The sequence below is a fragment of the Artibeus jamaicensis genome, unplaced genomic scaffold (genome assembly GCF_021234435.1).
Source record: "Artibeus jamaicensis isolate MK-2021 breed Jamaican fruit bat unplaced genomic scaffold, CSHL_Jam_final scaffold_584, whole genome shotgun sequence".
NCBI classification, from domain to species: Eukaryota; Metazoa; Chordata; class Mammalia; order Chiroptera; family Phyllostomidae; genus Artibeus; species Artibeus jamaicensis.
Window position 1 is genome coordinate 5,989,179 of NW_026522048.1, and position 27,106 is coordinate 6,016,284.

Genomic DNA, 27,106 nt, shown 5'->3' on the forward strand with positions numbered 1-27,106 from the left:
AGCCATGGCTGCCTTAAGTTTATTCTGAAACAATTTAGGATAGAAGTAACCATGCATAAAAATTTTATCCATACCATACAAAATGAAAGTTATATGTCCTAAGATATAGACAAAATTAGACACTCCTTGTATTCACAAATAATACCTTTGTGAGTGATGACTGTTAGCCTAGCCTCCTCCAATATTTTCTTTTTAAATTAAAAAAATTGTTTGAGAGAGAGTGGAAAGAAAGAAGAAAGAGAGGGAGAAAAACATCGATATGAAAGAGAAACATCAATCAGTTGCCTCTCACATACACCCCGACTGGGGACCAGACCTACAGCCCATGTATGTGCCCTGAACAGGAATCAAACCTGTGACTTTTTGTTATGAAGAATGATGCCTAACCAACCGAGCCATACCAGTCAGGGAACCAAAGCCATATGTATTACCAATAAATAATATATTTACTATATTATATATTATATGTATATATTAAAGATTCTATTTATTTTTTAGAGAGAGCAGAAGGTAGGAAGAAAGAGAGGAAGAGAAATATCAACATGTGGTTGCCTCTTATGGGACCCTCCACTGGGCATCTGGCCTGCAATCTAGGCATGTGCTCTGACTGGGAATCGAACTGGTGACCCTTTGACTCTCAGGCCTGCACTCAATCCACTGAGTCATCAGCCAGGGTGGAGCCCAAATATTTTTGATATTTTGTATTTCATTAATTTTGGGCTAATAAATCAGAAAAGTTCAGTTCGATGTCAGAATATCAAATGTTTATGGCTACGTGTTCAATTTACTACAATTTGCGATCAAACATATAAAATACAGTTTATTTTCCATGAGGAATGTCAAGGGTCACCTTTACATTAAAAAAATTGTACATTACCCTACATACACAAGAAGATATAAGTTTAGACTTGTGCAAATATATCGAAATAATCTTAGTATTTATTAAAAATAAACATTAATTATCCATAAAAATTGAGATTATTGTTAAAACTGTTAAGTCTATTTTTAATATGAGTGAGCTAATTTTTTAAACATTTAAATAGAAAATCAACTCATATAGATGAGTATGCATGAAAGCAGAGAGAGCAATATTTTAAGAATATAATTCAGTAATTAAGACATTTGGAAGCCCATATTATTGTTCCAGTCATAAGGGAGCCTTATCATAAGTGAAATATGAAATCCTTTTTCATATGTTTTCTGCATCAATGCAAATTAGAAAAAAATTATACAAAGATCAATTGTAATTCATAATAATGTATTCAAAATTTGGGATTAGGAATGGGAAGTTCTCTTTTACTTCATATTTGATTGGGATTTTTCCCTTAGCTTCCATCCCCTGAGTATGTGAATGTGTGAACTGCTTTTCTCCACTGTGATTCCATAATAGCTTAATTTATAAATATAAAACATGTACAGTAAACTTTATATATAAATGTTATCTATGTTATCAAACTTGCCTTTCTCTATTATAACTATTTATCTAATTTTCTCTTGTGTTAATCTTATTGTGTGTCTTGTGTACAATAATTTAAATTTTTCGATTGAAGGACTGAATGAATGTCTGCATATTACCTTATAATTATTCTCATACTTTATTTTATTTAATATTTTAATTTTTAAATTATGTTCAAAATAAATATTTCAAATAATTAAAAGATGATGCCAGAATTTTGAAGGAACAATATCCCTAAAACATACTGTTCTAATCTAAAAAAATATGATTGTGTTAATCAGAATATTTTTAGTCATGTATATAAAATGCATTATATTTCTTAATTATGACAAGCTAAAGATAACAGTCTTACCCTTTTCCAGTAATGTAGTTTTCAATTAGTAAGTTGAATTCTCTAATCTGGGACTGACAAAGTACCAGGAAATGTCCTAATTCTGGTTGACAGTGTTCTTCAATGTTGCTTTCTGAACAAGAAGTTAGCATTTCACCATTGAGGATTCTTAGAGCAGGTAAACTTTTAAGCAAAGACTCCCTATTGAAAACATTTAAAAAATCTTAAAAAAAAGAATTTATATCTGAAATAACCATATGCCTATTCCTTAAACAGTATCTTGAAAATTGTCAATTTTTATAGAGAAATAATACTCTTAAATTTGCTTTAAAATATTATGGTTTCATGTCACATCCAAAATAACTTTTAAAGTCCTTTACACTTAACTGTTGTCTTCTAAAGTACAAATGGGAAATTCAAGAAGTTGGAAACCATCTGGGAATAAATAAAAGTCTGCATTATACAAATAATAATACCAGATAAAGTCTTTTAAAAAGAAGAGAATTAAAATAATCTTAAAGTTGTTGGGGTCTTTTTTTTAGAAATATAGGTGAATTTTGATTGTTTCTCTCAGTAAAATATAATGAAAGTAGGGCTAAAATAAGAGGGGTAAGGTTTACCCTGTTTTCATGATCTACAAGATCTAACATTATGTTATTTATTCTTGACATTGCTAAGGATTATAATAATAAAAACCTCCAAGATATGAGCATAAGTCTGTATTAACTTAAAAGAATAGTGCTGTGAAAATCCAGGTCAAACAGCAAGAACTGTCCGGCAAGACCAGCAGTTCAGAGGTGCCTTTCACAGGGGAGTTCTGGCCTCTCTCACAAGGCTACTACTAGTGGTGACAACTTCTTAGTTAAAAACTAACTGTTTTATAAGGAAAAATACAGAACCCTGTGAAATAGAATAAGAAAAGGCTAAATAAATGGAAGGATGTCCCATGAAATTAGGTTCACCTGTAAGAAGATGCAATATTGTCAAGAAGTCAGTTCTTCCTAACTTGATCAAAAGATTCAGCACAATCACAATCAAACTATCTGCAAAAAAGTTAGAGAATATCAACAAACTGATTCTAAAGTTTACACGGGCAAGAGACCCCAAATAGCTAACTTAATATTGAAGGAAAAGAACAAAGTTTGTAGACTAACACTACCTGACTTCAAGATTTACTATCAAGCTACCGTGATCAAGAGAGCATAGTAGTATTCTTTATTCAAAAGAATAAACAAGTATATGAATGGAACAAAAGAGAGAGCTCAGAAATAGACTCATGTAACTATAGTCAAGTCATCTTTGACAAAGAAGTAAATGCATGCAATGGAGAAAACCTCAATGGCCCTCAACTATACAACCACATGCAAAAAAAAAAAATCCTACCCTTTGCAAAAATAGAAACTAAAAAGGGAATCTAGGCACAGATCTTAAACACTTCATAAAAATGAACAAAGAGGATCACAAACCTAAATGTAAAATACCAAATAAGAAATAATCTAGGTGACCTTGGCTATGGGATGATTTTTTAGAAACAACACCAAAGACACAATTTATGAAAAAAATAATTAATAAGCCAAATTTCATTAAAAATAAATATTTATGCTCTGAGAAATACACTCTCATGAGACTATGATAAGCCATATCTGATAGGACATCTGAAATAGACAAAGAGGTCTTAAAATTCACCAGTATCGTCAAAATGTCCATACTACCCAAAGCAATTTACAGATTCAATGCAATACCTATTAATGTACCAATGGCATATTTCATAGACATAGAACGAACACTTCAAAAATTTATATGCAATCATAAATGACTCCAAATAGCTGCTGCAATTTTGAGAAAGAGCGAAGTAGGAGGGATCACAATACCTGATACCAAACTGTATTACAAGTCTTACAGTAATCAAAACAGCCTGGTTTTATTCCAGCCACTGGAATAAAAACAGATATATGGACCAATGGAACAGAACAGAGAGCCCATAAATAAACCCAAGTCTCTATGGTAAATTAATATTTGACAAAGGGGCAACAGCATAAAATGAAGTAAAGATAGCCTCTTCAACAAATGGTGTTGGGAGAACTGGACAGATATGTGGAAAAAAATGAAACTCAAGCACCAATTTACACCATACACAAAAATAAATTCAAGGTGGATAAAAGATTTAAATATAAGCTGTAACACCATTCAAGTACTAGAGGAGAACATAGGCCGGAAAATCTCAGATATTTCACTCAGTAACATTTTCACCAATATGTCCCTCAGAGCAGGGGATATAAAGAAAAGACTAAACAAATGGGACTTCATCAGAATAAAAAGCTTCTGCATGGCTAAAGGAAACATTAGCAAAATGAAAAGGGAACCAACTGTATGGAAAAATATATTTGCCAATGATCCCTCAGACAAGGGTTCGAGCTTCAAAATATGTAAAGAACTCACACAACTCCACACCAGAAAGACAAACAACCCAATTTAAAAATGGGCAAAAGACTTGAACAGACACTTCTCCAAGGAGGACATACAGAGGATCGAGAGACACATGAAAGATGTTCAATATCACTAGCTATCAGAGAGATGCAAATTAAAACCACAATGAGATACCACTTCACACCAGTCAGAATGGCCATCATAAACAAAGCAACCAACAACAAATGTTGGAGAGGTTGTGGGGAAAAGGGGACCCTAGTTCACTGTTGGTGGGATTGCAAACTGGTATAACCACTGTGGAAAACAATATGGAATTTTCTCAGAAAACTAAAAATGGATCTGCCTTTTGACCCAGCAATTCCACTGTTGGGATTATACTGTAAGAACCCTGAAACACCAATCCAAAAGAACCTATGCACCCCAATGTTCATAGCAGCACAGTTTACAATAGCCAAGTGCTGGGAGCAACCTAGGTGCCCATCAGTAAATGAATGGATCCAAAAACTATGGTACATTTACACAATGGAATTCTATGCAGCAGAAAGAAAGAAGGAGCTCCTACCCTGGGCAACAGCATGGATGGAACTGGAAAGCATTATGCTGAGTGAAATAAGCCAGGTGTTGAAAGACAAATACCATATGATCTTACCTTTAACAGGAACCTAAACAACAAAACAAACAAACAAGCAAAATATAACCAAAGACACTGAAACACAGAACAGGCTGACAGGGACCAGAGGGGAGAGGGGAGGGAGTTTCAGGGGAACAGGGGAAGGATTTATAGGCACAAGTATAAAGGACACACGGACAAAAACTTGGGGGGTGGAAATGGAAGGGAGGTGGGGAGAGTGGAGGGGTGGGTTGGGGGGGTGGGTCTTTTCAAGACAGAAAACTGTACTTAAACAACAATTAAAATAAAAATGCACACACACACAAAAGAAATTTAAAAAATGAGCCAAATATCATATAAGAGACTTCACTAAAGAATTCAATAATGACAAGTATATAAAAGATGTTTAATATCACATCATTAGGAAATTATAAATTAAAACAATGATCTACAACTACCTATCTGTTAGAAAGGCCAAAATCCAAAACAAATAACACTAAATGTGAGTGAGGATGTGGAGAAATGTAAGAGCTCGTTTGTCAGTTCTCTTTAAGTGCTGGTGGAAATGCAAAATGTTACAACCACTTTGGAAGACAGTTTGGTGGTTTCATACAAACTAAACATACTTTTACCATTTGATGCAGTACTCAGGCTCCTTTGTATTTACCAAATGAATTGAAAACTTGTGTCTGCACAAAAACCTACACACAGTTGCTTATAGCAGCTTTATTTGTGTTCGCCTAAAGTTGAAAGTAACAAGAGATGTTCTTTAGTAGGTGAATAAATAGACTTTGATATATCCATATAAAAATAAATGAGCTATTGAGCCATGAACAGACATGGAGGAACCTTAAATGCATATTACTAAGTGAAAGAAGCCAATATAAGAAGACCACATATTGTATGACTCCGAACTATGATAGATTCTGGAAAAAAAGCAAAACAGTGGATATAAAATAATTAGTGGTTGTGGTTGTTAGGGGTTAAGGTAGAGGGAGGAATAAACAGGACAGAGGATGTTAAAGCCAGTAAAACTATTTCATATAATACTACATATTGGATATATGTCATTACCCATTTTTCAAACCTATACAGTAAAACATTAAGAATAAAACCTAACATATACTATGGAATTTGGGTGGTAATGATGTGGCAGTGCAGGTCATTAATTGTAAGAAGTGCACTACTTTGAGCTCCAGAGCTACCTAGAGAAATATAAGGCCTCATCTGTCAAAGGCATTGGCTTGGCCTGTCCTCCCACTGCTGGGCGGCACCACCAGACTGCAGCCGGGCGGGCCTCGAGTTTCACCCCTCAGAACAGGACCACCAAGCCCGAGAGCACGAGCCTCCCTCAGCCTCTCTGTGTCCAGTCCTCTGTCCTCTGTGTCTGTGAGGTTTAAAAATAACACTTCCATGTCCAGGGTGGGGAAAAAAGTGTATCACTTTGGGGTGTGATGTTGACTAGAGGCTTGGGGGGTGTGCATGTGTGGAGACAGGGCAGTATGTTGGAACTCTTTGTACTTTCTGCTCAATTTTGCTGTTAAAATTGCTCTAAAAATTAAGTTTATTAATTAGAAAACAAAACAAAACAGTTCCTAAAAACTAAAAAAAAAGATGGCAAAGGTATCATTACTAAAATGCTAAGGTTTGAGAAAGAAAACTCTGGTGACAGCTCTGATATCAGTTATTCTTTCTGCCTAAGTGTATAGTCAGAACTGATATACCTATTGATACAAAGACAGTTGTGAATATATCTTTATTTTTTTTTAATTAAGGAAGTGGACCTGAATGGTGTAACTCGGTTGGTTGGAACATCGTCCTATAAACCAAAAGGTCATGGGTTCGGTCCCAGTCAGGGCACATATGAGAGGCAACTGATCAATGTGTCTCTCTCATCTTGATGTTTCACTCCTTGTCTCTTTCCCTCCCTTCCTCCCTCTAAAATCAATAAGCATGTCCGCAGGTGGGAATAAAAATAATAAAAAAAATGAAATTAAGGCAGGTGTCCATTAAAGCAAAAACACCTGGGGCCAATGAATGTCATAATGCATCCCTGTATGTAGTTACAATCCTGGTAGACTTGCTAGCAATAAAAGTAATCACAGGAGAGGTATAATTACACCTCCCTTCATAAAAAACAAAAAGAGGAACACTACACATGTCTATTTTCTGGGGATACAAATGAGTAACCACCTACTCCTCTCCATCTCCCCAGGAAAAAAATGTCTTTTTTTCCTTACTGATATTTAAATAAAGATAGAGAGAAAACAATAAGGTTTGGTTCTTTAGAATAATTATCAGATGTTTTATAATATTAAAAGCAGATAAAAGGCTTAATGCTTTGCTAACAAAATGAGCTAATTAAGAAAATTTGGGTCCATACATTTTAAATTTTCTTTTTACAATTTTATTTATTTATTTTTAGAGAGGGAAAGAGACAGAGGAAAGAGAAGCAGAGAAACATCACTGTGAGAGCAAAAAATTGGTTGCCTCTGGTACATGCGCTGACCAGGGACCAAACCCGCAACCCAGACATCTATCTGCTCTAACCAGGAATCCAACTGGTGATCTTTTGCTTCGTGGGACAATACCCAACCAACTAACCCACACCAGTCAGGGCTATTTTGTTCTTTCTTAGTAGGCTGATAATTATCAATGTTTGCCAAAAACTACCACATTTACTACAAAGAATGAAATAAATAGCACATACTGTGTTTCTGGCTGGATTCATTTTAAGATGTAATTCAAAAGCAGAATGCTAAATTATGATACTAGCTATTGATCACAGGTTTTGAGGTAATTTATCACAGATGTACAATACTAAATACAACACAAAATCTTTGACTGAGGCCCTCCTTAAAGCAAGGAAAGATTACTCTCTGCAAGTGAAGTTGATAACAATAAAAATATAATGGCAAAATTAACTATCCCTATTACATGCTATCAAATTATTACAATAGTAATAGAGATTACATTGTATTTTAAATATTTATCAGGTTTTCATCAAGTCATGACCATAGCCCTAGCTGGTGTTGGCTGGAACGTTGTCCTATAAACCAAAAGATTCCCATTCAATTCCCAGTCAGGGCACATGTCTAAGTGGCGGGTATGGTCACCAGTTGGGGTGAGAGAGGAGCATAGATGGATGTTCTTCTCCCTCTCTCTCTCCCTGCCTTCCCCTCTCTCTAAAATCAGTAAGTATGTCCTCCGATGAGGGTAATAATAATACATAAATACATTTAAAAAAAGACATGACTGTAATGTCAAAATAACTTATTTAGTCATAATTATAAAATGCCAGCTATAAAATAATGATGTTTGTGAGATGTGACAATAAAGGGTATTGAGAAACTGTATTGTTCAACCAACTTAAAAAAAATGCTCTAATACTATTACTGTCCCTGTTTCTCTAGTTCAAATTTCCTAAATTATAGAACAGTAAACATAAGATGTCAATAACTTGATGGAGATAGTCCTTGAGAATAACAAATTGTTCTAATTATTGCATTGGCCAAAAGATTAGTTTGGATTTTCTGTAAGATGGTTCTAGTAGTGTTTACTTGTTTTTAACTTTATTCAAAACAATTGTGTTAGATTGTACTGTGACAGCTGTCATATCAGAATGCATTTTTTTAAAAACCTTATTCTTTAAACAAATTTAAACTTATTTAAAGTTTGAATTTGAATTCAATTTTAAAAATTTGAATTTTTGTGTAGCCATTTAATAATGAAAGTGAAAGAAAATAAGTAATATTTTTGACCTATTATGTTTTATTATTTTAAGAAGGGTAAAAACTCAACTGAAAGAGAAAAAGAGATTTGTGCAGTATATGGAAAAAGTGTTGTGACTATTCAAATGTGTTAAAAGTGGTTTGCAATGTTTTGTGCTGGAGATTTTTTGATGGATGCTGCTCCACAGTGGGGTAGACCAGGTGAAGTTGAGAGCAATCACATCAAGATATTAATTGAGAACAATCAATGTTATATCATGTGGGAGAGACAGCTGACATATTCAAAATATCCAAATCAATAAAGTTATTGGTGAAAATGAAAAATGTGTCTTTTATTTTACAAAAAAAAATACAGACTTTTTGGCTAACTCAATACTCGTGTACCAAGAAAATTTCTGTCTTGGTCTGCAGAGAGGTCCTGAGGAGAAGGAATGAGGTATGACCATGACAATCTTTGAAAAGGTATAGCCTGTAAGGAAAATTAATAAACCAGGTTTTCTTATTGTATGCTGGATTACTCAAGAATTAAGTAAAGCTTTTTCTTCCTACTGTATAATCATTTCTGCTCAAACAAAAAGAGTAAGCTGTTAGACACACAAAACTTTTCACCAGGACCCTGGACCCTCAGTGGCAGTGCAAATGCAGTACCACCAATGAGACCCTCTTGAGCAGCTACATTTCAGGTCTCATTTTGGCTAAATGAGGAGGTGTCAATACACACTCCTCTTCAAAACACAGCCAATACACACATTGCTAACATGAGAACAGCAAGGTATGAACTGAAAGGTATTATGTCCTTTCTTCATCTTTAAAAAATTTTTTTAAAAATATATTTTATTTATTATGTCATTACAGTTGTTCCATTTCCCCCACTTCATTCCCCTCCACCCTGCACACCCCTTTCCCCACCATTCCCCCCTTTAGTTTATGACCACGTGTCTCAAGCTCTTTAGATTCTATAATTCCCCTACTATTTTGCCCTCCCCCTATCTATTTTCTACCTACAATCTATGCTACTTATTTTCTGTACCTTCTCCCCACTTCTCCTTCTCCCACTCCCCTGTTGCTAACCCTCCATGTGATCTTCATTTCTATGGTTCTGCTCCTGATCTAGCTGTTCTCTTAGTTTGCTTTTGTTTTAGGTGTGGTTGTTAATAACTGTGAATTTGCTGTCCTTTCACTGTTCATCTTTTTCATCTTTTTCTTAGGTAAGTCCCTTTAACATTTCATATAATAAGGGCTTGGTGATGATGAACTCCTTAAATTTGATCTTATCTGAGAAGCACTTTATCTGCTCTCTGACCCCGCCCCCACATAAGCGTCACAAACCAGCAACCTGGGTGTCCCAGCCCTGAACAACTAAGGCTCCACTCCTCATAAGTTGTAACAGGTACAAACAGATCAAAACATGGCTCAAGAACAACTCAGAGCTCCAGAGCTGATAAATCTAAGTGATGAAGAAATAGCCAAACTTTCAGATGCACAGTTCAAAACACTGGTGATCAGGATGCTCACAGAACTGGTTGATTTTAGTCACAAATTAGAGGAACATATGAAGGCTAAACTAATTGAAATGAATGGAAATACACAGGAAACCAATAGTAATGGAAAGGAAACTGGGACTCAAATCAAAGGAGCGGACCAAAAGGAGGAAAAAAATGACCAAACAGAAAAGGATGAAGAAACAAGAATTCAAAAAAATGAGGAGAGGCTTAGGAACCTTCAGGACATCTTTAAACGTTCCATTCTTCATCTTAATCACTCTAATTCCATTAGAAAGGGGATTCAAGGCTAGATTCTCATGTGTGCCTCCAACCCTGCAGGAAGTGTTTCTGAAAGCATTGTCCTTGAACTGCTGCATCAGTAGTGCCTGGGACACTTTCTAATATGCAGAGTCTTCAGTCACACCAGTCATGTATTGGTGGGTCCAGGAGAATCTCTATTTTAAAAATATAGCCCTTTTAATGCATCTTAAAGAATAACAAACCACTGTATCAGGAAGAAAATAGATTACAACACCTTATGCTAAAATCAGAGATGCTCAGGTTAAACTTAAAAAAAAACAACTGTGAAATTCTAACCATTTAAAAATTGTCTCTAATTCCAAAAAGAAAGAAAAAAAGCTTTCATGAGAAACTGTATTGGGAAATACAAATTTCATGGGAAGTACATGATTTATATTTATTTATTTATATATAAATGGTGTTTTGTGTGTGTGTGTATATATATATGTATATATATACATATATATATAAATTATGTTAGAAGAATTTGCCAAAATAAGAGATATTGTGGGAATGGACAGGCACATTCCAATGATGTGGTCACTACCATTGGTTTTATGTAAATTGTATGAAAGTTTCTTAGAAAAGTATTTCTGTGACAAATGAAACTAGAGAGTATGTTTCAAATATACAGAAGAAACCAGCTTTCTATTTCGAAAAATGTGATGACACAATAAAGAGCCATTTTAATCAAATAATCTAATATAATGCTAGAGGAAAAAAGCATAAGAACTTGCTTATCAAATTAATTAATGGACAGATCACTATTTTACCCCAAACATATTTTATTTTAACAAAACAAGTTGTTATGCTCCAAACAATCAAAATAATTAAAAATAAATAAATTCAAAAGTACTAGTAGACATTAGGTTTGCTTCTAGGTATAGCAGCTGGCACTATGTGGAAGCTATTCTGATGTTAACTAATATCTTATTGTCAAGGAACAAAATGATAATTTTATCATCAAATACATCAACAGGGCTTGAATTCTTAGCTTTGGAATATTTGATGTTACATTTATCATCTTTACATTAAAAAGTTCCCAAATGGTTTATTTTAGTAAGGATACTTTAAAGTTCTTTTGGATGTAAAAACTTAATTTGCTTGGGAACTTCAAATATGACCATATCTTAAAATTTGTGATTTATATAATTATCTATAATAGAGTTAGTGTTTTATTTAAAATTTTTTCTTTAATTTTTTTAAGGGAAAAGTTCTCAGATCTCTGTAAGGTAGTAAGTAGTTCAGGGATTGGCCTTAATTAAGTTCAAATGCAGTCTTATAAGACTCTATGATGACTATAATGGAAAGTACTGTAACAAGTTGATTCATGTTGGAAATGAAGTATAAGAATACTAAGTATCTCAACATTAGTTTTTCCAGCTGGGTTCCTGCTAGTCAAGGGCTGAATCAATACTTCATTTAGTATAAACTTCCTGGTGAATATTCTGTCACTTAAGAAGCTCTATTAATCATTAATGAATGAGAAAATTCCCAAAGGAGATTCCAAACTGAGTCTGTGGTTTAAGTTTTAAGAAGAGAAATTTTTTTCGTACATCAGTTTTGTTCATGTTATCACTGGCTAGACATGAAAGTAAAAAGCCAATTGGGAAAATCTACAACTAATCCCTTTTTTTGTATCATGGGGTTATATAAAGTTCATGGGATACACAGGTTAAAGTCTGAGTTGATCCTTTCATTAACTAATCCATATTTTACAGATTATAAGATATAAAAAATCCTTTAGGTAAATGAATGCCTTTTTAAAATTATAAAAGCTGTACTAGACAAACGAATCTAAATGAAATTTCACTGGTAATATTTTCAAGTAGGTATTACTCTAGTCCAGAAAAGTTCATTTAAATATATAGAAATTATTGGGGAGCACTGGGGGGTGGGCTGGGATGGGAGTAAAAGAAAACTGTACTTGAACAACAATTAAATTTTAAAAATAAATAAATAAATAGAAATTATAATAGCTAAATTATGCATATATTGAAAATATAAATACTATCTATTTTATTTCCATATTATTTCCAATTAAATATTTTTTCAAGAATGTAAAGTATAGTTAAGTATAAAATGTCAATATCTATGTTTAATTAATTTATATTTATCATATTTTATTCAACAAGATAAACCATTATCTTGCTCTATGAAAACAAAAATAAATAAATAAATACAGAGATGATTCAGGACGTAGTTCTGTTCCTGGTTACAGCTGGTAACATGACACCTTTTTGGATGGAAACTGACAGTGGATCAGCAAGAGAATTCACGTGTTATTGGCCCAACACCTAATAGAAAAAACATTGCCCCTTTCACTTAGCGTAGTAAGAGTTGGCTCTGAATATTGGGCACATCTACGTATTTTTATTTCTTATCATAGGCCTATATAGGTACTTTAAAAATTAAAGATACCTATCTAAAACAGCCCTCCAGGTATTTCCACTATAAATAATATCCCCTGCCAAGCAGAGTCTTTGGACATGATCACCCTCTTCTTTCTGGACATTTCACTCTAAGAGCTAGATCCTAGAAATAAGAACCCAAAACTCAGGGATTAGTGCTTTAAATCTCAATGTAAGAGAAGCACAGCCCCAGAATTTGAGCTGGTACATCTGGACGGGGACCTAGCCAGTTTCTATTCCATGAGGGCATCCATCCAGCTAGCGAGAGAGAGTTCCAGAAACATATTTAAGTGGCTGTTTCAAATATACACACAAATTTTTCAAGTAATTAAAATTTCTGATCCCTTTAGGACCTGACATTAACTGATATAGTTGATATTTCCTATAGTAAATTGTCCTATGATCAATTTCTCAGGAAACTTTGAGAATCTGATAAACACTATGGTTTCCTAGAAGTCGGAGTGCCCCAGTTTTAGAACTCCTGATATTGATAACTATAGCAAATCAACAATTGTAAATTTTTCAGTCACCAAAATAAAATTAAATAAATTCAATAAGAATTTCAACAGATGAAAATAAAACATGTGCTTTTTCCCATCTTACAAGATGGCAGGTGAAAAAACTGAGAAGCCCAACACTAAGAAGAAGAAACCTGAAGCCTAGGAGGCTGACGCTGGTGGCAAGGGTAAGAAGGGTAACCCTCAAGGCCCAGAAGCCTAAGAAGGGGAAGACCCACTGCAGCCGAAACCCCGCCTTAGTCAGAGGAATTGGCAGATATTCCAGTCAGCTATGTATTCCCGAAAGGCCATGTAAAAGAGGAAGCATTCCTCAGTTAAAGTTAGGATTGAAAAGAAAAAGAAGAAAGTTATGGCTACTGTCACGAAACCAGTTAGTGGCAACAAGGATGATGGTACCCGAGTGGTTACACTTCATAAAATGCCTAGATACCATCCTACTGAAGACATGCCTCAAAACCTGTTGGGCCACGGCAAGAAGCCCTTCAGTCAGCATATGAGAGAAATTCGGGCCAGCATCACTGCTGAGACCATTCTGATCATCCTCACTGGGTGCCACAGAGGCAAGAGGGTGGCTCTCCTGAGCAGTGGCTTGCTGCTTGTGATTGGACCTCTGGCCCTTAACTGAGTTCCTCTGCATAGAACACACCAGAAATTTGTCATCACCACCTCCATCAAAATTCATATCAGTGGTGTGAAAATCCCCAAGCATCTCACTGATGCTTACTTACTCAAAAAGAAGAAGCTGTGTGAGCCCAGACACCAGGAAGGGGAGATTGTTGACATTGAGAAAGAGAAATATGAGATTACAGAGCAACACAAGATTAATTAGAAAGCCACGGACTCGCAAATTCTGCCAAAAATCAAAGCTGCTCCTCGGCTCCAGGGCTACCTTGCCTCTGTGTTTGCTCTCACAAAATGAAGTTCTAAATTTCTTTTGAAAAACATAATTAAATAACTGATCTGTAAAAACTACATTTTTTCAAGCTTTAACCAATTATACTGTAATTAAATTTGATGATGAATGCCTTTAACAAATGATTTTGAGATGCCCTGATGGCATACTATGATATGTATATAAACAAAATCTGTCTGGAAAAAGTCCAGCCATTATTAATATAATGAGAATGGCTTGCGCCGCATCCATATAACCTGGCAGCTGAGGAGAGTGGACTGGAATGCTCAGACATAAACAATGACAACTTCACTGTACTACTCAGTGGGGGTGGTAGATGCCATTGAGGGAACATGTGTACTGTATGTCCATCACATTCAAAATGACTGAGCGAGCAGAGCAACAAATCTGCATCAAATTTTGCATTAAGTGTGAACATTCCTCAACAGAAACTATTCCGATGATTCAGAAGGCCACAGCTATGGGCAACTGGTGACTGGCAACTTCATCATGACAATGCACCTGCTCGTGCATCACATCTCATGCAAAGGTTTTTGGCAAAACAACAAATCACCCAGGTGACTCAGCACCACTACAGCCCAGATTTGGTGCCCTGTGACTTCTGGCTTTTCCCAAAACTAAAATCACCTTTGAAAAGGAAGAGATTTCAGACCATTGATGAGATTCAGGAAAATATGATGGGGCAGCTGAGTGTGATTGGGAGAACTGTGTAAGGTCCCAAGGTGCCTACTTTGAAGAGGACTGAAGTGTCATTGTCCTCTGTACAATGTTTCTTATATCTCATATCTTCTGCAATAAATGACTCAATTTTTCATAGTGTGTGGCTGGATATTCTCTGGACAGACCATAAATATATGAGTATATATATAATAGATTTACACCAACATTTAAATCTAGCTGTATCCTAAAAGGATCTGTACAATAATCTGGGACCAGTTCTACTTAGTTTTGCCTTTTCTGATGTCGGGACATTTTAATAACATTTTTTGGTCACCTTTCCCTAATTCATCACTTTGTTCCTAAAAACAATCTTCCCCAAACACTGTTTTTCTTTGTCCATAGCTATTCAAATTTTCTTTATAGCTCTTTAAAAAAATGGCTAACATTTATTAAGTGTGTGACATGCTAGGCAATACCATAAAATGCTTTCATGCAGTAACATGTTTAGTCCTCACAAAGACTGTTAGTATACTCTGATACTGATGTTCTTCTTGATTTCCAAGCCTATTTCACAGTTAGTTTGGCCATGTGACCAGTTACAGCTTATAGAAATGAGAGCAGTGATCACTGCCACTTTTGAAGGCAGTGTGATTAAATGTCAGTCTTCCAGTCCAGCTCATGTAGTTCAGTGGATTTACAGTGGGCTGGTGAACTAAAGAGTCACTGTTTTGAGTCCCAGTGAGGACACATGCCTGGGTTGCAGGCCAGGTCCCCAGTAGGGGGCGTGTGAGAGTCAACCACACATTGATGTTTCTCTCCCTCTCTTTCTCCCGCCCTTCCTCTATCTTTAAAAATAAAAAAATAAAGTATTAAAAAAATTTAAAAAATTGATTTAAAAAAACTTCCCTCAAAAATAAAGAAAATATTTTTTAAAAATAAAAAATAAATAAATGGCAGTTTTCCCTGTGGTCTTTTCCCCTCTCTCCCACAACAATCTACTGCTAAAAAGAGAGTTTTACTTTTATGTTACACGACAAGAGCCACAAAATAAAAGAAGCCTGAGTTTCTGAGTCTGCTTAGATTAGACAGGACAGACTCACATCAGATGTACTGTAAAGAAAAGTAAACTTCTATCATATAAAACCACATAGATTTTTGTTTGTAGTGGTATAGCATAACCTAATGAATACATCCCGTGGGGTAGAAACTATTATACCAATTTTATAAATGAGGAAACTAACATATAGCAAGGTTAAGTAACTTGTGCAAGACAAACAGGAAGTGAGGGAACTAGAGACGTACCTGAGCCGTTTATTTACAAGGCCTGTATTTGTATCTACTATGCTATGTAGTCCCTCTCCGGGACAACAGAATGAGGGAGACTTTCTATTCTAGCATACAGGGCCCTTAACAATCTGGTTGTAATTCATCATGTGAAGTTTAAATTCCAGGTTTCAGAACTCAAATCCCTGACACTGACATCATAAGTGTGCATATCACAATGTACCTAAGCTTCAAGAAATACCTCTGTGAAATGAGAATGATAATTACAGAACTCAACTCGAAGTTGCTGAGAAGTAATATAGATAGGTACTTAGCTCACTCTATGCTACACTGTTTAAGTGTAAGTACTTGATTTTTTATGGTATAACAACTGTGCACCTGAAGATCCTGGCCTTCTAACAGAGCCTGACCTCACATTGCACAGTCCCTCCATCTCTTGGATATCTCTTCCAACAGAAGTGTTTGTTTTCTTTTAGCTTAATTTTAAATTTTATCAAACTAAAGAGGTTGGACTCAAAGTTTGCCTCTTCAGGAGGCAGTTTTTCCTGGCTGCACTAAATTAAGGTGGTATTTCCAAGTTTCTGAAGCATGTAATATCCTTGCCTACAATGATGATCTTGCCTACAACACTGGGGACTGAAATCCAGGAGTTAAGAGCACAGACTCTGGAGCCACAGTGCATGAGTTCAAATCCTAGATCTTCCACTTGCTACTTGTGTGAATTTGGGCACGTTGTTTAGCCTTTTTATGACTCATTTTCCTTAACTGTAAAATAAGGATACTAGTTAATTATTTAATTAGGCATATTGTAAGGATTAAATGAGAACAGTGCTGGCACAAAGTAAATGCTAAATGAGTGCTTGGTATTACTATTCGTTTTCACGGTTATCATTTTTGGCTATCCCAAACGAGATTATAAAAATTAGTTGAAATTTGGAGCTACACTGAGTTTTCTTCTTAACGTCCAACAGGTTGGGATAATGGTTGCATACAGTAGGCATACCCTAAATACCTGGAGATTGAGAACCTGTATAGTCTGGTTATCCCGGAAACAGAAAATGGTAGATTTTTGTGTGTTGTGGACCACTCTGCCTGGTTTCAGGAATTGTAACTACCTCCCATGGCTAAGGATGAGTGAGTGACCTCCAGAATTAGAGCCACAGGAGACAAAAGCTTGTCTCTGGTAATAAAGGCTGCCTCAGTTTCCTCTTCCTGCCCCCAAAGCATGGTCCATGTTGATGACGGGTAAGTCTCCTCACAGCAAGGAGCAACCTAAGCTAGACATGATCACTTGGGAGGCCATCATGAAAGGACTCCAGGGGCTGCAAAAAAAGGAAGCAATGGACCTTGTCCCCCAGCTATGTGACATAGCCAGAGTCCCCATGTCCTCTGGGAGAAGTACTTCCTGGCTCTAATCCCCTTAAGCCTGAATACCTGATAGGGAGGGGTGCAGCTCCTTGCCTTGCTAGAGCAGATCCTGGGGAGAAATCTGGCATAAGAAAGAATTCCTGGAAAACCTGTGAAGTCTGCTCTGCTAAGAGTGCTTTCATTCATATGTTAAGGGTCTGAGCAGGAAACCCTAAAATTTCTACAAACACCCTTCCTGACAAACTCTGACTCAGACTATGCCCTTAGATTTCTTTGAAATGTTATCTACTGTTTGATCCTTGCCGCCCTGTATTCCTGTGTATTATAACCCAATAAAAGTCCTTGGAGGAAGGGGCTTAAGGCCTTTTTCCTCTGAGAAACTGGCCACTTCTCCTCCCCAAGCAGATCATGTCTTAGTAGTGTTTACTTTCATCTGTGGCGGACAGGGGGACTTGCGGGAAAAGTTGCCCCCACATTTGTGTACTTTCAGAAATTGTTCTAAAAATATGTATATTATCTCATTCAATTCTCATAACTACCCCATAAGACAGGTACTAAAATTATCATCATTTTACTAATGAGGATTTAGAGACATAGGAAAGTTAAGATACTTGCCCATAATCACACAATATGGGGCAGTTTTAGAATGTGATTGTATAAAAACACAGTGATTTCCAAACTTTAGTATGTACTGAATTACACAAAGGCTTCTTCAAACACAGACTGGGCATCATCTCCTAGTTTCTGGTTAAGTGGGTCTGGACAGTGTCTGAGGTTTTACATTACTAATAGGTTTCCAGGTGATGATAAAGTTGCTGGTCTGGGGATTCACTAGAGAATCACTGCACGGTGTTATGCTCTTTTCTCTATGCTACTCAGCTTAAATTGCACTTGGAAACATGTTTCTAGAGTGGAAGTTGACAAATTCTGTTCTAAAACATGTGGCTACATAACAGATTTTCCTAAAAGAAAACAAACCATGTAACATTAGAAAATTCTGTGAAAACTGAGCTTTAAAGAAAAAAAAGACTTTCTGGCAAAGGCAATAACTCTACTGTGATATACAAGTTATCAAGAGCAGCAAATTACACAGGTGCTTGACTTGGTGTAAAAATGCCATTTTCTTAACTAAAGACTGATGAACAAATACAGGAAACCAATTCAGGGGTCAGCAAAGGTAGGTTTACAATTATGATACACAATATGGTTTACCCTTGCATTATTATTTATTAATTATTATATTATCTACTTGTACTGTAAATCTACTCATGCCCACCGCTGTACATCTGGAAAGAGCGTGTTAGAGGCTTGCAGCAAACTCAGATGAGGGGGAACAAAGACCACTCCCTAGTCTCTCTTATCTTGTTACGCAGGTAAACAAAATCAGACATGAAAATGTGAAACATAATCCGATCACTGATTCCTCAGTAAAATATCTCACATTCCTTCTGAATCCATCGGAACTGGGGTCTTCCCGATGACGGCCACATGTCACAGGGAAACCGGTCAAGGCAAAGAGGCAGCTGCTTCTGCCCTACAAGGAGATGTCCTAACAACCCTTTCAAAACGCTCTCATTCCTTCTCTGTATTTTATTCAAAAAACTTGTATTGTCATTACCTGATCAAATTAATAAGACTTTCTGACTTGATCCAAACTCTGAGATATTTCTACCTAAATTTTGGTAAATGTTTATCTTTCCCTACACTTGCCTGGTGCCAACCCACCTTGCTATATTAGGTAGCAATCCCTATTTTTAGCTTTGTTCTGCCCTGATGACCTGGTAAGATACAGATGTCAAATAGTATATAATAAATCATGTTAAGCCATTTAACAAATGTGTGCTTCTGGACATTAAAAGAAACAAGAGTTTAGGCCAAATCATCACCAGAAAATTTCCAAGTGGACATATGGCAAGTCTTTCAGTATTCTGGGACACAATTCGCCTGGACCTTGATAAGTGAGTAATGATCTGAGGACAGTAAAGAGAAAGCCATGTAAGAACAAGGGAAAGACCAGTGGAAAGCAAAAAGCAGAAAAATTACAAGAACCTACATAAGACTGAACCTACAATTCTGATCAGCCAAAGTGAAAAGAACATATATAAGAGGAGGTATCAGGGAGAACATTCAGAAAGTCAGCAACAGTCATGGTGGGGCACAATTAGCACGAGTCTAATGATTTCCTCAGAACTCAAAAACAAGTTTTGAAAATATCTTACTAATTCCAAGTAATTAGCTACTGCATGTCAGAAACAGATTACAATAGGGGAACCGAAAAACCCAGAATTTATTTATAAAAAAGTGTGCATTTATTCTTACATTTTTAAACTTGTCACTCTCTATTTGATGCAATACACTATCAAGTCATTTTCTCCACTGTTCAAATCAGTTTTTGAACTCATCAATTTTGATGCCTTTTAGTGTTTCTGCCATTTTTTGTTTTGCCTCTTCCACATTTGCAAAATGTTTCCCTTTGTGGACTTCTTTCATGCAGGGAAACAAAAAAGAAGTCAGTCAGGGTGAGATCAGGTGAGTAGTAAGGGTGGGGAACAGGAGTCATGCCATGTTGGGTCAAAAACTTCTGAACACTCAGCACAGTGAGGGCAGATGTGCTGGTAAATCACCCATCATGAAGGGCAAATTCACTGAAAGAGTCTTCAAAAAATTCACTGAAGCCCAACATAGCTTCTCCCAACAACATCAGCTGGTACACTGATACAGACGGGTTCCTAGAACACTCACTGGTGGAGGAAGCCTGTATTACAAGGGACCTACCCTACAAAAGATAATTCTGGTTTTTTTTGGATCCCCCCTGTCTTGCAGCCTGTCAAGCCCTAGCAGGTTCACTTGGGATTTGGGGAGGTGGAAGAAAATTCATGGAGCCATGAGGATGTCTGACATGCCTTTATTCAAGGGTGGGAGATCCTTGCATGCAAAAAGCCATATATCACACCAGCAGGGAGTCTTAACTCCCTTATATACTAAGTGCACACTGAGCCGGCTGGGTGCCAAGATATTGCATAACAGAGCGTGATTGTGGGCATGCGAGCCCAAGGTTATGGGAATACTGTTTATAGGGCCAGTAAGGGAACCTGACTGACTTTGTTTCTCCTATACTCCCTCTAGATGGCATTGAAAATAAAATAAATAAAAGGTTAACAAATCAACAATATAAAATTTAAAATGTCTGAAATACAATCAAAATTGACCAGTCAGGCAAGAAGCAGGAAAATATGACCCAATCAGTAAATACTAAATTTTTTAAAAGATGGTGGAACTAACAGATAAGAATGTTAAAAGAGCATTATAAATATCCTCTATATGTTCACGATGATTCCAGAAAACATGAGAATAATTACAAAAGAAACTGCAAATGTTAAAAAAAACATAAAAGACACTTCTAGAGGTGAAAAACACAGTATCTGAAATTTGAACTGAAAATAGTATGGATGAAAATATTTACAGAGTAGATACATAAGAAAAATATAAGAAAGTTTGAAGACAAAGCAAACGCTATAATAATGAAATATAGGCAGAAAGGTATAATAAATGTTAGAACAGAGCAATAGCATCTTCTGGGATGTATCAATTTGTATAATAATGGTGAAATTAGAATCCTGGTAAAACGACTGGAATGAGGCAGAAAATATTTGAACAAGTAATGGTCCAAATTTTCTAGATTTTATGGAAATTATTGACCTATCAGTTCCAAGAGGTTTAATTAATTCTAAACAGAGTAAATCTCCATTAAGTCACATCAAAGCACATCATTATCAAACTGCTGAAAACAAATGGGAAGGATAAAAATCTCAAAAGTATTCAGAGACAGAGGAATGAATGTCAGCTGACTTTACTTCAAAGCATGAAAGCCGTAAAGACAGTGGAAAGGCATTTTTAAAGAACTGGAAGAGGGAACCATCTGCAAAGGCCAATCAGGTAATTCTCTGGGGTGATAGGAATGTTCAATGTCTTGCTCGTGGTGGATTTTACGCAGTATTTATATTCATAAAAAATTATGAAGTTGGTTACATGTATACCATCTTTTAAAAAGTTGATTACATAAAAATAAAAGTTTGGGGAAATAATCAATTAGTCAATCAATAGTCAATCAATAGTCAATTTGGGGAAATAATGTTAGCATAAATAAGAGATTCATATTAGGAAAACATTTTTGAAGAGAAAATTGATTCTCAAAATAAAAAAAGTACTTTTCTTCATTTATACCTGGGTACCGCAATATTTCAAAGAAAGGCATGAAATCACACATTTATAATACATATAAAAGGTACCAACAACTTTTTTAGATTTAATCTTTAGAAAGAAAGACCCATCCTCAATCCCAACTTTAACTTTTAAGAAATTAAAACAAAATCAAACTGTTGACAAAAAGGAAATAGTTTTAAGTAGCAAGCTCTGTGATTTAGATGACTCATGAGTAATTCCCAACAAATGTCTTTTCTATAAATAAGACTCAAGTCAATATCATGTTAAAATTATCACATAATTATGATATGTATCAGAATTATCATTTCAAATCTGCATTAGTTCATACCCATGCAAAGATTATTTGAGGCTGAAGAATATTTTCAAACTTTTCTTCTGAAACGATTTTGCCTTGAATTACTTATAAATTATTTTTATTAACTTTTCCAAAGCAAATTATATACACAAAACAGTTTATGTTTTCTGAAACTGTAATAATGTACAAAGTCTGCAACAATGTTTCTTTACCTCCAGTTTATTTCTTGGAGAAGTGGATTTCCAGTCAGAGTCAATTCGCGGAGAGAATAGCATGCATCAAACCACTGTACAGCACTTGTAAGATCTACAGAAATAAACATAAGAATCATTATGAAATATCTATCAGAAAAAGAAAAGTAATAGTAGATCATTGAGCACTTTATTTAATTAACTATTTAAAAAGCAACAAAAATTATTTGTTCTGCACAAAACAATATACTTTTAAAAGGACACCATATTAAGAACACAAAATCTTACGTCAGAATATATATTACTACTATTTAGCAGCTCTGTGAACTTATGCAAATCATGCAACTGATTTATGATTCAATTTCATACCTATATCATAGGGTGAGGATTAAATTAAATAATGTGTGTAAAGGGCTTAAAGCAGTTTATTCCAGATTATAAACACAACATAGGAGAAACTGAAACCTAAAATTTTGCAGGCTAGAATAGATTATCAAGTAATTTTCAAAGTCATGAAAAGCAAGGACCTACAACCAAGACTGCTCTACCCCGTGAAGGTGTCATTTAGAATGGAAGTGTTACTGTGCTTAGCCATTAGAAATGAGCAGCTGGAGGGAGAATAAAGCAGGGCCCCCACTATTACAATCTAACAGAGAACTCAAAACATGAGGCTGGAAAACAAAAGGAAGTCATGTCTCACCAGACTGGTCAGATAAGATTGCCAGGTGCTTGTGAACACCACAAGCGGGTATAGCGCAGGAGGAGGGGAGTCCTTGAGACTGTGCTGGGCCAGGGAGCCTCTGTAACAATTTCACCATGACAAAGAGCCTTCGCTAGCTGAGAAAGAAAGCCTTTGTAGCTGTACATTATTCCCAAGGTTTAGAAGGGGAAGGAGGAGAAACCTGAAAGCTGACTCAGGTATATAACCCTTGAACCCCAATAGCCAGAGTACCTGGATTAGCCAGATGCCTACTTGCAGCCTTGGCTGAAGTGTGTAAACAAACTTACTATGAAACATGCCACTTTATTTCCTCCATATGGGGTGCATTTAGACTAGCGGGGTGCCTGCTTGCAGCTTTGTGCTCATATGCATTTCATAAATAAAGTTGCTATCTCATTACCACTATAGGTATTGCCCCTTACTCGAATGCTTCTCTTGAGAGCAAGGCAAGAACTGAGGAACAAGCTTGTGGGGAGGGAGGGCTGACTCAGGTCTCTCCCTGGAAACAGAAGTCCAGATAAAGAGCTTCCCAGACAAGAAAAGGCTAAAGAGTTCATCACTACCACTTCAGTATTATATGAGACATTAAAAGGTGTTCTTGAAGAAGAAGGATGAGGAAGAGAAGGAAAAAAAATACAAACAATAAAATAGCAATAAATACATCTATCAACAACTGATTCTAAAAAAAAACAAAATAAACAAGCAGAAAAGAAACAGAATCAGATTAAAAAAATGAGAATATTTTGATGGTTGTCAGATGGGAGAGGGGTTAGGGGGGTGGATGGAAAAGGTGAAGGGATTAAGAAGCACGAATTGGTAGTTATGGAACAGTGCTGGGAATGTAGAGCACAGCACGGGGGATAAAGTAACCATACACACCATACACACATGACTCATGGACATGGACAATGGTGTGGAGGTTTCTCAAGGGAGTGGGAGGGGCTGGGTAGAGGGGTGCAAAGGGAGGAAAACTGGGACAACTAATCCTATAGACAATAAAATATAAATAAAATTTAAGTTGAATTTTAAAAAGTAATAGGGTAAGTGGTTGAATTGAAGATAGCCTTAAAAAGTTTTTCAACATAGACCTGTTAAGCTTTCAAAAATAAAAATAGTAAGTTAATCTTAGGTACATTCCAGAATAATTTATGTTGGACTTGCTGCCCCACAGAAAAGAATCATAAAACTGGTCTACATATATATAAAGCACCTGTTTTTAAGCCTGACTCTGAGAGAAGGGAAGCAAACATGCTGAGTCTACAATCACAGTGGTTTTCGGCCTGAAAGCATTTTACCACTTCAGAGCAAAAGAGTAGAAACCAAGCCAAGAAGCTGTTTTGCTGAGTGAGAAGGCAAAGAATAGAACTGATGCTGGAATTTATGGTAAAAAGTGCCAAGAAGAAGCTTTGTGTGTATACGTTGTGAAGAAATGAGCTGGGAGAAGAAGTCTACGTGAAGATGTATCACAGGTCCTTAGGTGAGGGCTAGGTGTTACATAGGACAAGACTGAAAAACCTGGCAGAGATCACCTTCTGCAGAGTGGAGCTGAGTGATGACACTGAAGTTCATACAGCAATGAAAGACAACGGAGTTTCAGACTATGCACTAGGAGTGAAGATAATGCCCTAGAGTAGGGGAATACGCTCAGAATTGAAAACTAAAATAAATTGTCCTAGGAGAAAATGAAATTAAGACTGACAGAAAAAAAAAATTGTCCACCAATACTTGAACTGCCTGGCAGAATTAAATTTAATACCCTTTAAAAGGAAGGCTAGATTTTAACAATGTCCAGACTCACTCAATAAACTGTAATATGTAAAATGTACAATATATAGTTAAAAAACTATATATTAAAAAGAAATAGAAAAATGACCTAGTCTTAAGAGAAAGGCAGTTAATATAAACACATTTACAGTAGCCAAATGTAAATCAATTTTGACAAAGACACTAAAGTAATTCAATGATGAAAATGCTTAACAAATTGCTGGAACAGCTCAACATCTATATTAAAACCTCAATTTATCCCCTACTTCAGGTCATTTATAAAAATTAATCTGAGATAGGTCAGACCCAAAGGTAAAAACTAAATACAAAACTGCTCTAAGAAAACTATAAATCATGGAAAATCATCTCAATCAGGAAGTGGGAAAATACTACAAACAACACAAAGAAAAATATTTTAAAATGATAAATTTCATCACAATTTAAAACTTCTGCTCACCTACAGATAACATTAATAAAATCATTAAGTTAAGGAGCACTGGGAGAAAATACTTACACAACATATATCTGGCAAAGAAGTTCCTTCAGAATACATAAAAATGTATACAAATCAATAAAAAGCAATAATCGAATTTTTAAAAAATGATAAGACATTTGAATAGACACAAAAGAATATAGAGCAATCATCAATTAATGCTTGCAAAGAAGCACAGTATCATTCTTCATCAGGAAAATGCAAACTAATACCATAATAAAGTAACACAATGAAATACAAGCACCCTGTAGAATCAAGCAATTGGAACACTCATACACACTGCATGTGGGGTTGTAAAATGTTACAACTACTCTGGAAAAGAGTGTTTTTCAGTTTCTTATCAAGTTAAACATACACCTACTCTATTATACAGAAATTACACTCTTACACATTTACCCAAGAGAACTGAAAACATATATCCACAAAAAGAGTTGTACAAGAATTTCCATAGGAACTTTATAATCATAATAGCTCCAAACCGCAAGCAATTAAAATATCAGACAACAGAAGAATGTACAAATAAAGTGTGATATATTCTATATTCATAGAGTGGACTACATTTCAGAAAAAAAGATTAATGATATAAACAACATATGAAATATCATATGGATGTTCAGCAAAGATATCTAGAGGGAAAAGAGAATGTACTGTTTGATCCTATTAATATAAAGATATATAACAGTGAAAATTAACCTATGGTGGCAAATTAGAACTATAGTTATCTTTATGAGGAAACTTACAGGGAGCTGAGATGAGCAAACTTTGAGGGAATTATTGAACCAAATCAACTTATCATTTTCATCATTCCTTAATACATTTTTAATGGGTGTCTATACCTGTTAGTAGTCAACAAGTTAGACAAGTTTGTTTCCTCATCTTCACTAGGCTATTTATTTCATAGTTAAAAGACATATGATATTAAGTAATGATATAAGTGTGACATATGCCAAAGTCTACCAGAGAAATGGAAGTAATGTGATTTTAAAAGCAGAAAAAATGCAATGGAATTATTTCACCGTGCCTTTGAAGGAACTCAGAGCGCATAGCTTCCATTTGACATAATGGAAGTCTAAAAAGAGCAGATGCAAAGGTACTCAGATCATCCTTATTTTTCTTTAAAGCAGGAGATGAAATTCCTATGTGAAAGATGCCCTCCCTATATCAGGAGGAAAGAAAATATTCTGTTTTATATATTTTATTGATTATGCTACTACAGTTGTCCCATTTTCCCTTCTTTATTCCCCTCTGCTCTGCGTAGCCCCTTCCATCCACATTACCCCTCTTTAGTTCATGTTTATGGGTAATACATCTAAGTTCTTTGGCTTCTACATTTCCTATACCATTCTTAACCTCCCACTGTCTATTTTCTACTTACCACCTATGCTATTTATTCTCTATACCTTTTCCCCCTCTCTCTTACTCCTACTCCCCTGCTAATAACCCTCCATGTGATCTCCATTTCTGTGATTCTGTTCCTGTTCCAGTTGTTTGCTTAGTTTGTTTTTGTTTTTGTGTTAGGCGTGGTTGTTAATAACTGTGAGTTTGTTACCATTTTGCTGTACATATTTTTATCTTCTTTTTCTTAGATAAGTCTCTTTAACATTTCATATAATAAGGGCTTGGTGATGATGAACTCCTTTAACTTGACCTTACCTGGGAAGCACTTTATCTGCCCTTCCATTCTAAATGAACGCTTTGCTGGATAGAGCAATCTTGGATGTAGGTCCTTGTCTTTCATGACTTGGAATACTTCTTTTCAAGAAGTATTGCCTGCAAAGTCTCTTTTGAGAAATCACCTGACAGTCTGATGGGAATTCCTTTGTAAGTAACTGTCTCCTTTTCTCTTGCTGCTTTTAAGACTCTCTCCTTATCTTTAACCTTGGCTAATGTATTTATGTGCCTTGGTGTATTCCTCCTTGGGTCCA

At 35.7% G+C, this 27,106-nt stretch overlaps 1 protein-coding gene and 1 pseudogene across 1 annotated transcript in view; one reads left to right on the forward strand and one right to left on the reverse strand.

Annotated features, from left to right (window-relative positions):
• LRRIQ1 (leucine rich repeats and IQ motif containing 1) overlaps nucleotides 1–27,106 on the reverse strand; it is a 216,455-nt gene that overhangs the window by 127,615 nt on the left and 61,734 nt on the right. The window contains exons 13-14 of the mRNA XM_037167657.2: nucleotides 22,225–22,318; nucleotides 1,809–1,988 (exon numbers count right to left, since the gene is read on the reverse strand). Coding sequence (XP_037023552.2) covers nucleotides 1,809–1,988; nucleotides 22,225–22,318 — 274 coding nt within the window. The remainder of the gene's footprint in view (nucleotides 1–1,808; nucleotides 1,989–22,224; nucleotides 22,319–27,106) is intronic.
• On the forward strand, nucleotides 13,357–14,187 carry LOC119065561 (60S ribosomal protein L6-like; annotated as a pseudogene).